The 13,891-nt window shown below is 43.4% G+C and overlaps 1 protein-coding gene across 33 annotated transcripts in view; it reads left to right on the forward strand.

The window, feature by feature from the left end:
* Positions 1 to 13,891, forward strand: part of ank1a (ankyrin 1, erythrocytic a) — a 95,904-nt gene that overhangs the window by 57,674 nt on the left and 24,339 nt on the right. For 22 of the 33 annotated variants that reach the window (XM_085786775.1, XM_085786752.1, XM_085786754.1 and 19 more), the window contains 22 exons: positions 2,892 to 2,993; positions 6,286 to 6,384; positions 6,706 to 6,804; positions 7,110 to 7,208; positions 7,389 to 7,574; positions 7,718 to 7,816; positions 7,909 to 8,007; positions 8,100 to 8,198; positions 8,465 to 8,662; positions 8,760 to 8,858; positions 8,964 to 9,062; positions 9,163 to 9,261; positions 9,579 to 9,776; positions 9,900 to 9,998; positions 10,084 to 10,182; positions 10,276 to 10,473; positions 10,571 to 10,669; positions 11,429 to 11,527; positions 11,987 to 12,085; positions 12,176 to 12,268; positions 12,365 to 12,437; positions 12,569 to 12,589. In XM_085786775.1, coding sequence (XP_085642901.1) covers positions 6,334 to 6,384; positions 6,706 to 6,804; positions 7,110 to 7,208; positions 7,389 to 7,574; positions 7,718 to 7,816; positions 7,909 to 8,007; positions 8,100 to 8,198; positions 8,465 to 8,662; positions 8,760 to 8,858; positions 8,964 to 9,062; positions 9,163 to 9,261; positions 9,579 to 9,776; positions 9,900 to 9,998; positions 10,084 to 10,182; positions 10,276 to 10,473; positions 10,571 to 10,669; positions 11,429 to 11,527; positions 11,987 to 12,085; positions 12,176 to 12,268; positions 12,365 to 12,437; positions 12,569 to 12,589 — 2,305 coding nt within the window. In that variant the 5' untranslated portion in view covers positions 2,892 to 2,993; positions 6,286 to 6,333. Of the gene's footprint in view, positions 1 to 2,891; positions 2,994 to 6,052; positions 6,112 to 6,285; positions 6,385 to 6,705; positions 6,805 to 7,109; positions 7,209 to 7,388; positions 7,575 to 7,717; positions 7,817 to 7,908; positions 8,008 to 8,099; positions 8,199 to 8,464; positions 8,663 to 8,759; positions 8,859 to 8,963; positions 9,063 to 9,162; positions 9,262 to 9,578; positions 9,777 to 9,899; positions 9,999 to 10,083; positions 10,183 to 10,275; positions 10,474 to 10,570; positions 10,670 to 11,428; positions 11,528 to 11,986; positions 12,086 to 12,175; positions 12,269 to 12,364; positions 12,438 to 12,568; positions 12,590 to 13,891 lie in introns of all 33 variants that reach the window. The other 11 variants (XM_085786755.1, XM_085786757.1, XM_085786764.1 and 8 more) reach the window with 3 other exon arrangements.

Consider the following 13,891-nt stretch of genomic DNA (forward strand, 5'->3'; position numbering starts at 1 on the left):
AAAGAAAGACTGAGATAAACAGGAGAAGAGGAGAAGATTTTCTGTGATGAGATAGGGGAATCATTTTTATTTGGTCATTTTGAGCGTCATTAACAGGAGCCTTGCACTGTCTCAGCCTGAGGACAGCTGCATGCACATTGCAGGACAGCGTGTGTTGATACTAACCATAACCATATACTGTAGCTGCTGAGCAGGTTATTGTCTTGTTTCTTATGATTAATGCGCTCGCTCGTCTCATGCTCGGCTCTAGAGCGGGCAGCTTGTCCACTCTCTGAGGGGCTCATTCATCTCAGTCCCACCAAAGACCAGCAAAAACTTAGAGGAGGAATAATACACATTTTTAGACTGCTCTGTATGCATGTGCTTCCACTGCTGTGTGCATGTACACCATACCTGTTTACATCTGAGTTAGTAGGATGGGTGTGGTTCTCCCTGCATCCTTATCTCAACATGCCACACACTCACTTCTTGACGCAAGCAGATACACACACACACACACACACACACACACACACACACGTGAGAAGTGTCACCATGGAAAGGGAGAAAAATTTGCTGTAACAAGCGCAATCTGGGGGATTATGGTGTGAGTCTATGTGGTCTTGTAAACTGATGCTTGTAGAGGGGCCTCAGTCAGGGTCACCATGGTGTTACCATGCTGCCATTTGCTTTCAGACCATGTATATTGTGTTAAGTTGTGAGTGTCTTTGCATCAGCTGTATTTGCTCTGACTTCGATGAAAGGATTTTTCTTGCCTCACCATGGTAGATTCTGCAAACATCTTGTACATCCGCCTGGGCTCTGCCTCAGTGCATAGGCTGTCAGACCTTCAGATAGGTGTATATAACTTTTACATTCAAAATTTAGAGTCACAAGTATGAAAAAGGTCTGTTTTTTTCAATTATGAAACTTGAAATTCACTCAGATATTTTTGTTTTGCTGTATGTATAACGATCATGGACCAGGTTTATGTCTGTCTGTCTGTCTGCCTGTCTGTCTGTCTGTCTGTCTGTCTGTCTGTCTGTCTGTCTGTCTGTCTGTCTGTCTGTAGTGTGTATACATACAAGGATCGGTTTGTTGCCCAGCAGCAGTCCAAGGGAAGGCAGTTTGTAGGTTATCACCCCCTTTCAAAGTGAAAGTGAATGAGAGTCTATTGGAGTATAATAGTACCAATACAGCTTAGCAACCATATAAACCATTAACAGAGACAGCAGCTCAGACAAGGTGCATCTACTGTTTCCTGTAACTAATATCTAAATATATGGTAGATTTATAAATGCAGGTTTATTTTATTAATTCACAGCTCGTCCATTGATTTGTTTTTATTTCCTGTTTGTGTGTTGGAATGTCTCATAATGTTTAATATGTATCTCAATTGTCTGTGAGCAAAAGCTAAAAACAAAAGGATTTATTGGAAGGAGTGGCAGTGACTCAGGAGAAAGTGTCTCCGTGTGAGTCTGTGCTCACAACATAGCCCAAGATTTATGACTCTACACACAGGATGTTGCGTATTATATGATTTCTATCTGATAAGTGTACATACAAGGTGTGAGGAACAACAATCTCAGACTGTCAGTAAATGTTTTGCTACTTCAGTGTGCTGGAAAGTCTTCTGTTTCCCTGTCGTTTTCCTCACTTTTGTTTTTTTCAAAGTGACCTCTCTCTTTGCACAACACTGTGCCACTGGTGTCATGCTGTGTGTGTGTTGTGTCATTTGTTGCTATGCCTTTACTTCAGGCATGTGGATCTTTTCTCTTTTTTTTTTACCCAGGCTCACTCTCTCTGTGTCAAAAGAGGACCAACAACCCTGTCACTATAATAGACAACTCAATCTTAAAACACTGTGTGATGAAGTTTAGGAAAGCTGCTGCTTTGGTGTTTTTGGTGTGTGGCAGCATTTAAGGTGTATTTTTCTTATTAAAACTGCAAATTGATGTAGTAATCTCTGCATTTGAAACCACAAGCTGAATGACTGGATGGCTGTTGATTTTCCTTGACCAGCATTGAGATGGCTGGTGAGATGGAGGGAGTAGACGGCGTCGGGAGGGGATGGGTACAGGGAGAGGGGAGATTATGTAAATGATGTGGGAAAAGGTGCAGGATTTGCCGCAGTCAAGTTTCTCAGTGTGGTTTTTCCCTCAGTTGCTCCCGCTTCTCCTCCTCTCCTCTCCCTCGCTCTCCCCCTGTGCCGCATGAGTGATCCTGTTTCAGCAGCACCCCTGGCTGCCGGGGAGAGGCACGAAGCCCTCAGACACAAACAAAACACAGACAAAAACACTAGACGTGCCATGAGCTTGGCCCGTGAGCCAGGACTCACCAAACCCTCTCTCTCTCTCTCTCTCTCTCTCTCTCTCTTTTTTTTCCATTCACCTTGTGTCTGCTTCTCTCTCTTTCATTCACACACATAAACCCAGAGACAGGCACAGCCAATGCACCAGACACTGTCGGTATAATCACACTTGCGTTATCACCTGAGCGCAGAGCAGCAGGTAGATGTATGGACATATATTTTTAGAGGTTTTTGTGGAGCTGAGAGACCAGTTTGGTGGAGGGGGGGTCTATGTACTACTATTACTTCACTGGTGTTCCCACCACATCCTCAAATTCACATTTCAAGGTGCAAATGCATATTTTCAAAACGCAGTCTCCAAACACCAGGGGAGGAAATGAAATGAGAGGGAAAACTGATGGGTATCCACCATCCTGCTACTGAACGTTTTCAGTTTGTTTTTTTTCATGCTTTTTTTCTAGAAATAATAACCAAACTGTCTCCCTCTCCGCTTTTCCTCTCTATTCCTCTACTTTATGTGTCTCTCACTTTCTCTTATACCCCTCACCTCTCCTCACCCTCCCCCTCCTCTCTCTGTTCCATCTCTCTGTTTCACTTGCAGGCAGATGCTGGCAACAGTTTTCTCCGAGCGGCCCGGTCTGGTAACTTGGACAAGGCCCTGGACCATATCAAAAATGGCATTGATATAAATACGGCCAATCAGGTGAGAGAGCAGCACATTCCCTAAGTTATAGCTTCAGACTGACAAGCTCATCTAACTGTCAGCCAGTGGTTCTTTTATTTATTATGTACTCGACACTCTTGTCTGGTAGTTTTTGCTAATCTGCAAAAATGATCTTCAGTTGTACTGCATAATAGTTCATGGCAAGAATAGAAATTGAAATATTTGAGTGTTCATTTGCCCACTGTTGAGTCCTGCCAGGGTTTAGTATTCTGTCTCTCTATCTGCTTTCTAGCTGATTAAATTAAAATTCAGGAAGTGGGTGTGCTGCCCACTTCTTATTCAAAAAAAGAACAACAATGTGTGAATGGAAACTGCAGTGCAATTTCACTAATGGTGAACGCAAACTGAGATGATTAGTCATTTTTTCATGGCTTGGTCCTGATCAGATGTGAACAGAAAAATGACCTGCAGTGGCTCTCCATTCATCTTACATTTCACACAGAAATGGTCAAGTTATAAACCAAATAGATGGTTTCATTTAGAATCTAAGTCACAATCTTTTTTTTTACCATCATGTTCTGCTCAGATATTGTCCATGTATACCACAATTTGTTCTACCATTATTTCTATATGATTTTGTTTTGAGTGTCCCAGTGTGCATGATGTGTTTGAGTTTACCACTGTGCTGTTATATGCCCATTCATCTGCCTGTGCACTCAGTCATGCACTGGACTGTACTGTATGTGCGTACTCAGGCAGACCGTTAATCAGTGGCTGGAGGTGACAGGTGGAGTATACAGGGTCTCCTGGGAAGGTGATAAATGGGGCAGGGTCTTCTCCTTCGTCCTGCCTCTTCCATCCTGCCTCCTTTCCTCTGACACTTGTTCCCAGAGTGTCCAGGAAGAGGCAGCGCTAGTGGGCTAGGGCCGCTGCCCTCAGGCTACTGAAACTTTGCCAAAAACTGTATGTGTGTACTGTATGTGTGTTAGAGAGATTCCTCTGGCTCATTAATCTAACTTAGTCATGGGTTCCCTTCCATTCACTTACGCTGTCCTCAACATTTTGTTATTATTGCTGGTAATGCTCCTGTCAGGACGTCTATGAGGCCTATTCACAGGCCTCATAACAGACCTCACATAACAAGAGACTTATTTGTAAAGTGACACTGTACAGTGAGTGGCCATTTCCAGCAGATAACGAAGGGAGACACCTCATGGATTAAACATATAATTACATGTAGAAATACAGTCTGATACCAGAATATTTTTGACTTTCGAGATGAATTATCCTCATTTCCAAAACTGACATCACAGTTCATTGTTATGTTGATATTCGTAACGTGATATTTGGTTATTTTCACTGTGATCACGGTGTTAATTGTGTTTGAGCTAAAGTGATTATCTACAACATACAACTTTCTACTTTTTACTTTTCTACTTTCACTCACATGTATTTCGGTTACTCTAGGTTGAATATAGCCTATTTTGTAGAAAGATAAAACAGATTTTAAAAAAAGGTGCAGTGCACTGGACATGTTTTTCAGTCAAGCCATTTTTTCCTTTTTCTATACAACCACCAGATTGCTGCAAATTTAGAAATGTTTAAATTCTACATAAAGTGGCTTTAATTTTTGTCACAATCAATATTATTGTTTTGAAGACATTAAATTCAGACAACATTTTCTTATGTATCTCCATGTTTGTACTGTAGGTCCTAGGCATGTGCAGATTTTTTTTAACAGAAATATATTCTCATAGTTGAAGTTTAGAAGTTCAATTAAAGCAGATAACAGCGGCACGGCCGTTTCGGCTAATGCTGTGTTCAAGGCAGGCTTTTGAAACCGTAAGTTACAGCTTCAAGTCACAACTACGACTTGGTAGCGTTCCAGGTAACCCGTAGCTCGTGTTTTTACCGTCCTGTTGTCTGTGAAAGTTCCCTATAACGGCCACTCGTAACTTCCGACCCGTGAACTCGTACCAGATCGAACTGGTATGACTTCACAGGAAGGAAAAACACAAAGTACGAGTTTCCTTGAACGCACCATGAGTTAGCAGCCCCCGCCCTTGTCAGGCATCAATTGGTCCTCGTGCTACGTCACCACATTCACGCGCATCCCTTGGCTGCACACACAGCCCTTCATGCCGTTCTCTCCCCTCATTGGATAACACTTGTATCCCACAAGGAAAATTTTCTCCTCGGGTTACAGCAGAGCAGAGTGACGGAGAGACTCGTGTTTAGGCTGAAATACTTCATGTAAGTGATTGCTGACGGAAAATAGGACTATTTAGGACTTATATTAACAAAAACATTCCACTGATATCTGCTTTAATCACTAACTACTGTATTTCCTACCCTAATGGTTTTTGTGGAGATACAGAATGAGATAGTTGTAGACTGTCACTTTAACACTGGCGGCGACAGTTGCGTTGTTGTTGTTGTTGTTGTTGTTGTGCTTGCATGTGGTTGTTCTGTGTGTCCAGTCCGATGGGAGCGTGGCCAGGTGGAGGTTTGACGGTGGCAGTTGTGTCTCTGTTAACTTGTCTGAGTGGATACTTCTGCCATGGGTTGCTCACCAACACACTGCCTCACCCCTGCCCCCCTCCCATTATTATTGTGCCCCCCCCCCCCCACACCTCCCCGCCTTTGCCCCTCTCAGCCTAACAACTGCTCCACTACCCTCTCTCCCCCACCTGGTTTTACTGGTTTACTAACTCACCTCCTTTTTTTTTCTTTCTTTTTTCTCCTCCTCCTCCTCCTCCTCCATCGCCTCCCTCTCTCTCCCCTCCTTCCTTCTCTCCTCTGTCTGCAGTAGAGTGATGGTGTGCTGTGGTCTCCCCACTCAGAGGAATAATATCAGTGGTGTGGGAAAGGTCCAACCTCACATGTCCTGTGCGGCTGAAGGAAGGCTGTGTGAGGTCAGACCTATTCCACACGGCTTGTATTCTTCCCAGCCACGAGACCTGCGGCCTGCCATCCCCCTCCCGTCCCTCTTCCCCCCTCCTCCTCCTCCTCCTCTTCTTCCTCCTCCACCACCTCCTCTTCCTCTCACCATCATTAATCAAATGAAAATGATCACATCCTGATTTTCATCCCTGTAGACGTTGTTTTCGCTAATGACCACTTTGATTCTGAGAGTACTGCATGCGTGGTGTCTAGTGTAAGTATGTGCCTGCTGTGGTTTGTGCGACAACAACCCCAGTTGTTTAATTTGGCATGGCCCACATCTGTTTTGGTGTATACATGTGTTTATTCCTTTAAGGTCGGGGGATATGTGTGTTCATAGAGTGTTTAGGACTCTTCAGTATGAGGTCTGCTCTGCTCTCTCACTCAGAATGGGCTTAATGGGCTACATCTGGCCTCGAAAGAAGGCCACGTCAAAATGGTGCTGGAGCTACTACACAATGGAATCGTATTGGAGACCACCACAAAGGTAAAATCTCCTGGAAATAGTCCTGTTATTAACCAAAATGTGTATGAAAACCTAAAAGCTGGCATGTAATGACTGGCCAAATATGTAATTTTGATGGTAAAGCTAATTATTTTCTTGTACATGTGAATCACTGTCATTTGTTTACCCAAATTAAAATGTCATCAGCGCATTATACATCTATGTAATTTTAGAATACAACATGAAAAATTTGTATACTACCCAAAAACCACATGCATACATGCCCTTTGCATATTGATGTTGGTTGTGGGTGCTTATAATGACTGTGTACACCCTTCTCCTCATGTATCTGTGTTTAAACAGAAAGGGAACACGGCCCTGCACATTGCTGCCCTGGCGGGGCAGGAGCAGGTGGTCACAGAGCTGGTTAACTACGGGGCCAATGTCAATGCTCAGTCCCAGGTGAGATACAGTGCTGCTCTCGCAGTGGTGATCACAGGACGCCAAGGCTGCTCATCAGTATTTACTATGTCAACTTTACTGTGAAGCCATTGTAGTAACTATTGCAGTTCCATCTGTTAACTGTGTCTTTGTTCCTATATTTCTGTGTTTTGGTGTTTCCTTTCTGTGTACATCCTTGTGCGTGCATCTGTGACCGTCTTCCTACCTGTCTGTTGCTGTGCCTGTGTCTCCTCTGCTGCTGCCGCGGCCGCTGCTGTGTGTGTGTGTGTGTATGTGTGTGTTTGTTGTGCGTCTTTCTGAGACAGAAGGGTTTCACTCCACTCTACATGGCTGCGCAAGAAAACCATCTAGAGGTTGTGAAGTTTCTTCTGGAGAACGGAGCCAATCAGAGCATTCCAACTGAGGTACCAAGACCTGAGAGAAGTTTTCAAAGAGTAATCTCCCAAAATCCTCAATCCCACCCTCGCTGATCCAGACTCACTGTCCTTCCATTCTGTTTTGTTCTCATAAGCCTCTCTTCTTACATCTCCCAATTTTATTTCCATGAGTAATTCAGTCTTCTAACCCTCTCCTTTGTCCTTCAGGATGGATTTACCCCTCTGGCCGTGGCCCTTCAGCAGGGACATGAAAATGTCGTAGCCCTTCTCATCAACTACGGCACCAAGGGAAAGGTTCGCCTTCCGGCGCTGCACATTGCAGCACGAAACGACGATACACGCACAGCAGCGGTGCTTTTGCAGAACGATCCCAATCCTGATGTACTCAGCAAGGTGCGTGGATTGATGTGTGATTGATTGTACACACATGCGTTACTTGTGAAGTGGAAAATGGGCATCTTTGTTTGTTTTTCTTTGTGTTTCAAAGTGCAAGGGTAATTACTATGACGTGTACTCACCCTAATGTGTCCCAGCAGACTGGATTCACACCCCTGCACATTGCTGCACATTATGAAAACTTGAACGTAGCTCAGCTGCTGCTCAACAGAGGAGCCAATGTCAACTTCACCCCAAAGGTAGGACATAACTAAAAGACACACATACACAAAGAGAGCAGAGAGCAAGTACAAGTGATTAACCTTTTAAGTGCAATTGAATCTTTCTGCAGAACGGCATCACTCCTCTGCACATCGCAGCCAGACGGGGGAATGTGATCATGGTCAGACTACTGCTGGACAGGGGGGCACAGATTGATGCCAAGACCAAGGTACAGCACATATCCATCCTGCTGCATACTAAACTCATCCCCTTGATGCATCACTAAATCACTTACAATCATCTCTGTCTCTCTCTGTCCAGGATGAGCTCACTCCTCTACATTGTGCGGCCAGAAATGGTCACGTCAGGATTATCGAGATCCTGCTGGACCATGGGGCGCCGATCCAGGCAAAGACCAAGGTAAAACACCTACTGACACATGAGTCTCTAAACATGAACTGGGCACCATCTAGTTTGGTTTGGTCCCAAATGCAAATCAGTGAGCTTTCGGGTGCTTTTGTGTTTTTTTGGTATTAAGTGAAAGTGAGTGAGTGAAAGTTTGTAATCCATCAGCCGAACACAGCCATGATTTCTTCTTGCTGCTCTTTCTAAATCTGATCACTACAAAAAAAATTTGCACCAGTTCATAATCAACATGTTTTTTTGTTTGTTTGCTTTTTTTTCAGAATGGCCTGTCTCCAATCCACATGGCAGCACAGGGTGACCACATGGACTGCGTCAAGCAGCTTCTGCAGTACAACGCAGAGATTGATGACATCACACTGGACCATCTCACTCCTCTGCATGTGGCGGCACACTGTGGCCACCATCGCATGGCCAAAGTACTGCTGGACAAAGGGGCCAAACCCAACTCCCGGGCACTGGTCAGTGACAAACATGCATAAGAACACGCTTAATTTGTCTATTCAGTCATAGCAAAGTAACTTCTTACCTGATGGTAACTGTCTCTTTTTTTAACAGAATGGCTTCACTCCTTTGCATATTGCCTGTAAAAAGAACCACATGCGTGTGATGGACCTCCTGCTCAAACACTCTGCATCACTAGAGGCTGTGACTGAGGTAAAAGAAATACATGACACATTCATTTTAAAAAAGAGTGTTCAAAGTGAAAGCAGATAAATGTATTTAGACGATGTCTTCTAATTCTACCCTAATTTTGAACAGTCTGGCCTGACCCCCTTGCATGTGGCGTCATTTATGGGTCACCTCAACATTGTGAAGATCCTGCTACAGAAAGGAGCTTCCCCCAGCGCCTCCAACGTGGTGAGTTCCCGTCTGAGATGCCAACAGCAACACAAATAATGAAATAACACTTTAAATAACGAAAGGTGTGACTGTGTTTTTGTTTTGTGTGTGAGAGCAGAAAGTGGAGACTCCTCTCCATATGGCATCTCGGGCGGGACACTTTGAGGTGGCAGAGTTTTTACTGCAGAATTCAGCACCAGTGGACGCCAAGGCCAAGGTACGTAGACACCTCACACAGCACGGACTGTGCACCCCAGTGATTCATGCAAAAGATTCCTAGCAGACAAGTCGTAAATGCTCTGAATGCCTCATTTTGTTATGAGATATATGGAAGCGTCTTGCAACTGATTCTTGGCTAATGAGGGAGACAGAGCTTTGTTTCCGCGGGCTAATTCCACTCCTGCACGACGCTGATTCATTTTGACTGATCATGGATCACAGTAGAGAAGCCTAGAATTAAAGATAGGATCGTCGAAGACTTGTTTTTAGGTGTTTTAGTTTACACATCCTAAGCACTCTCTCCTCCTTGGCCAGGATGACCAAACACCTTTGCACTGTGCTGCTCGGATGGGCCACAAGGAGCTTGTGCAGCTGCTGCTGGAGCAGAAAGCCAACCCTAACTCCACTACCACAGCAGGACACACACCTTTACACATCGCTTCCAGAGAAGGTCACGTACAAACCGTCCGCATCCTGCTGGATATGGAGGCTCAGCAGACCAAGATGACCAAGGTAACACATCCATTTTGCATATTCTAGCCAAGGTTTTACCTGATGCTGAGTATTTACCTTAAGTGGATTTGCAGCACCGGTGAGCCTAATATTGTGTCCCAATTCCTGTTGATGCTTCTGTAGAAAGGCTTCACTCCGCTGCATGTGGCCTCCAAGTACGGCAAGGTGGATGTGGCAGAGCTGCTGCTGGAGAGAGGAGCCAACCCTAATGCTGCAGGGAAGGTAAGAATACAAAAGGTAGAAATTTAATTTAAAAGTGATTTATGATGTAACCCATGTTGATGAAGTTTCGATTCTGTTTTTGCAGAATGGTCTAACTCCTCTGCATGTTGCTGTACATCACAACAACCTGGATGTTGTTAACCTGCTTGTCAGCAAGGGAGGATCACCACATAGTGCAGCCAGGGTAAAGAAAAAAAACAACAAATCATCACATAGTTAATCATAAATGTGGCAAATATTTAGCTTTTCCTGAACAATGCTCATGTTTGTGCTCCAGAACGGATACACTGCCCTGCACATAGCATCCAAGCAGAACCAGGTGGAGGTGGCGAACAGCCTGCTGCAGTACGGAGCGTCAGCCAATGCTGAGTCACTGCAGGGAGTCACACCTCTCCACCTTGCCTCGCAGGAAGGAAGGCCCGACATGGTCTCCCTGCTCATCTCCAAACAGGCCAATGTCAATCTTGGCAACAAGGCAAGAAACCACATACATGATGAAGGAATGGCTAGAATGGTAATTGCGTGTGTGCGTATCCGTGATTTATTTGTCCTTCCACTTTTGTTGCCTACAGAGTGGATTAACCCCACTCCACCTCGTGGCACAGGAAGGACATGTTGGCATCGCTGATATCTTGGTGAAACAGGGAGCCTCAGTCTATGCTGCCACACGGGTAAGAGCCGAGTCACGTACAAACAGAAGAAACAGACACAGGTTTAAGAGAGTGTCACTAGAGTTACAGAGTTTCTTTATCAACACCTTGACAACCTCGGTGTAGGAACTACTTGTCCTGTAGCAGATAGCGTCTAAGATCGGAAATAAAAATAGCCTGATGAGTTCATGGCAGAAGCTTAAGTTACCATCAATGCATGGCAGATCCTAGAGGGGTTCAGATCACTCAGACCTCTGCTACATTGGTTTTACAGCTGTGTTTTGACATGGAGTTGTACCATATTAATAAAGACAACAGTTAAGTTTAGTTTTATGCAGACTGCTGTAATAAAGTCAGTTCAACAGCACCACAAACTATGTCTTTAAAAATGAACCAAATTTGACATTATATAGGATTATTTCATTTGATAGATGTATTAGTGGTAGCTACAGTAATATATGTTGTTGGTCTCTTGAAACTGGAATTTATTATGACATTTTATAGGATTATTTTGTTTTGTTTCCCATTACAGTATGTGCACAGGAAGCATTTGTGTCCTGTCTTTCCTAAACTGCAGCCTGAATGCAATTTTTATCATCACCGTTTTTCCAGAAATAATTTGACCCATCAGTTGATGTAATATTCATGAGACACTCAACCCCAAATAGGATCAAATCTGCATAATGTAGTCAGATTAAAAGGTCATTAAGACACAAAAGTTATGCGACTTTGATGTTTTTTGTGTTGAGGACTTTCTGCTCTTTTTCTCTCTCCTCTCAGATGGGTTACACTCCTCTGCATGTAGCGTGTCACTATGGCAACATCAAGATGGTGAAGTTCCTCCTGCAGCAACAGGCCAATGTCAACAGCAAAACAAGAGTGAGTGCCTCCCTCTGGTTTTGGATGAAACTACAACAAAATTTAGCCTGAGCATGAGTCACAGAGCCACTGAGTGTCAACTCTCCCTGTCTCATTCAACAGTCAATACAATTAGGTCATGACTGTAGCTGTTAACATGGGCCGTTTTATATAATGATCTTTTGGCCTGAGGGTATTTCATCTCTCTGAAGTCTGATGTATGACCCTCTGTAATATTAAAACATGATTTGCTTTACAGGGACAGCTCCATTAACAGTTTAAAACTGGTGAATTTTCATGATGATAAATGCGCGTATTGTAGCTAATTAGAAATTCAAGCCACAGAAACCCAGCTCAACTTATCAACGTATTGTTTTTGTGGCCTGTAAAAAATGTGGGAAAAAAATCCATTGCAAGTTCCCAGAGCCAAAGATGACACGTGAACATTGCTTGTGTTTTCTTGTCATTTGTCACTTCTAGCTTGGATACACTCCTCTGCACCAGGCGGCCCAGCAGGGACACACAGACATTGTGACACTATTACTGAAGCATGGAGCCCAGCCCAACGAGACCACAACAGTGAGCACGAATAATGCCATCCCCTCCATTAAACTTATTGAAAAAGTTTGATCTTCAGTGATCTCATCAATCTGATCCTCTCTCTGTTAGAATGGTACTTCAGCTCTCGCCATTGCTAAGAGGTTGGGCTACATTTCTGTGATTGATGTCTTGAAGCTTGTCACTGAAGAGACGGTTTCCATGGTGAGAGGTTTAGAAATACTATTAAAAAATTCAAGTTTAAAACTTTTTTCTCTTTATGTTGTATCTGATATTTTCTCTTCCCTCTGTGCCCTGTAGACGACCACAGAGAAACATCGCATGAGTTTCCCTGAAACAGTGGATGAGATACTAGATGTGTCTGAGGATGAAGGTAGAGTATTAAAGTTATTATTACTCAAATAAAACAGAAAGAAACAACGGACTGTAAGTCCACACAAATATTACGCAATCTTTTACGCCTTATTTATTTTTTTCAATTCCTGTTTTTATGCCCTTTTTTAGGAATTGCACAGCTAACATTAGGTATGAATGTCTCTTTCTCTTATTGTGCGGCATTCATAGGTCGTTTTAGCAAAGTGTGTGGCTCCATTTCAAGCTCACTCTCTCCATCTTTATCTCCCTACCTCTCTTTTTCGCTCCCTCTGTAGTGGCGCTCACTGTGATGGTGGCTCTGGTTTCTCATTGGCATGCACCCATAGCACCCATGTCTGTAACCTTTATGTGTCCCCTCAATAACACCGTCATCTTCTAACTCTCCAGGTGTTTTTTTCCCCCTCTGTGTGATAACAGCAGCATTTGTTTTCACAGTCATAGTCAGAGCAGACCACTCCTAAAATATATAGGATCGAGCAAATATCAAACCAAATGTATTGAATATTTGGTCAAGAACTGCTGTGTGAGCATTAGTCTGTCTTTCACTGTTGAATTGTGTCAGTGTCTCTCTGAAGTCATTGTTTACATGTCTAAAGTAGTGTCTCCATTGTGCACATTGTGTTCCTTACATGTGTTAGTTGGGCCGTTAATTTGTGATGAATGGTGGCTTAGTAAAAAGGTTTATATAGCTATTTTTGGCATTTGCTATTGACAGTGGAAGACAGTGGATTGACAGTCAGCTAATTGTTTTGGTTTTCTGAAATGCAGTTTTTGGTTCATTCTCTATTGTCAGAAATATTTCAGTCACAAAAGGCAGCTGATTAATGCTCTAATAACCAATTTCTGCAACATTGTCAGCACCAAACAGCCGACAGAAACACAGTTAGCAATTAGCTTGTGAGCGTAGTCTAGCAATGTCACCAACAAGTTTGGCATATTAGCCTAAAGGTTATAAAAGACGGTTAAGCAGCATAGTAAAGTATCTTTGGCATCACCTCACAGTTCACAGCTTGTTTCTGCTGCCACTAAGTTGCTAAAAAAAAGTTACAATTAGCTACAGGTGTAACTTTTAATGTCTGAAGTTTACAACCAGGGATATTCAAAGTTTACCCACAATAACCAACTTTTCTTTACAGTAGCACCAAACATGTCAACACAGTCAGCAGTTAGATTAGCTTTTAGCTAAACAGTCAAATAGGCTCCACTAGGGGTTGGTAGAAAACAAAAGCAGAGCTACAGTAGAAGGAGAGTGGACAGAGATAAATCCTAGTGTTGCTCTGGCGTGTAAATAAACAAGTGTTTGCTTACAGATTTGCCTTATCAGCATGTTAAAGGTGATAACATATCCTCACAGTTCCCATCTTGTTCCTGCTGCCTCTTAGTGGCCAAACAGAATCACACATTGGAGGTGGAACTTTTAAGTGAACAACAACACTGACAATGATGTCAGAG

This window comes from Trachurus japonicus, chromosome 9 (assembly GCF_045865225.1).
Source record: "Trachurus japonicus isolate A0001 chromosome 9, Traja_1.0".
NCBI lineage: Eukaryota > Metazoa > Chordata > Actinopteri > Carangiformes > Carangidae > Trachurus > Trachurus japonicus.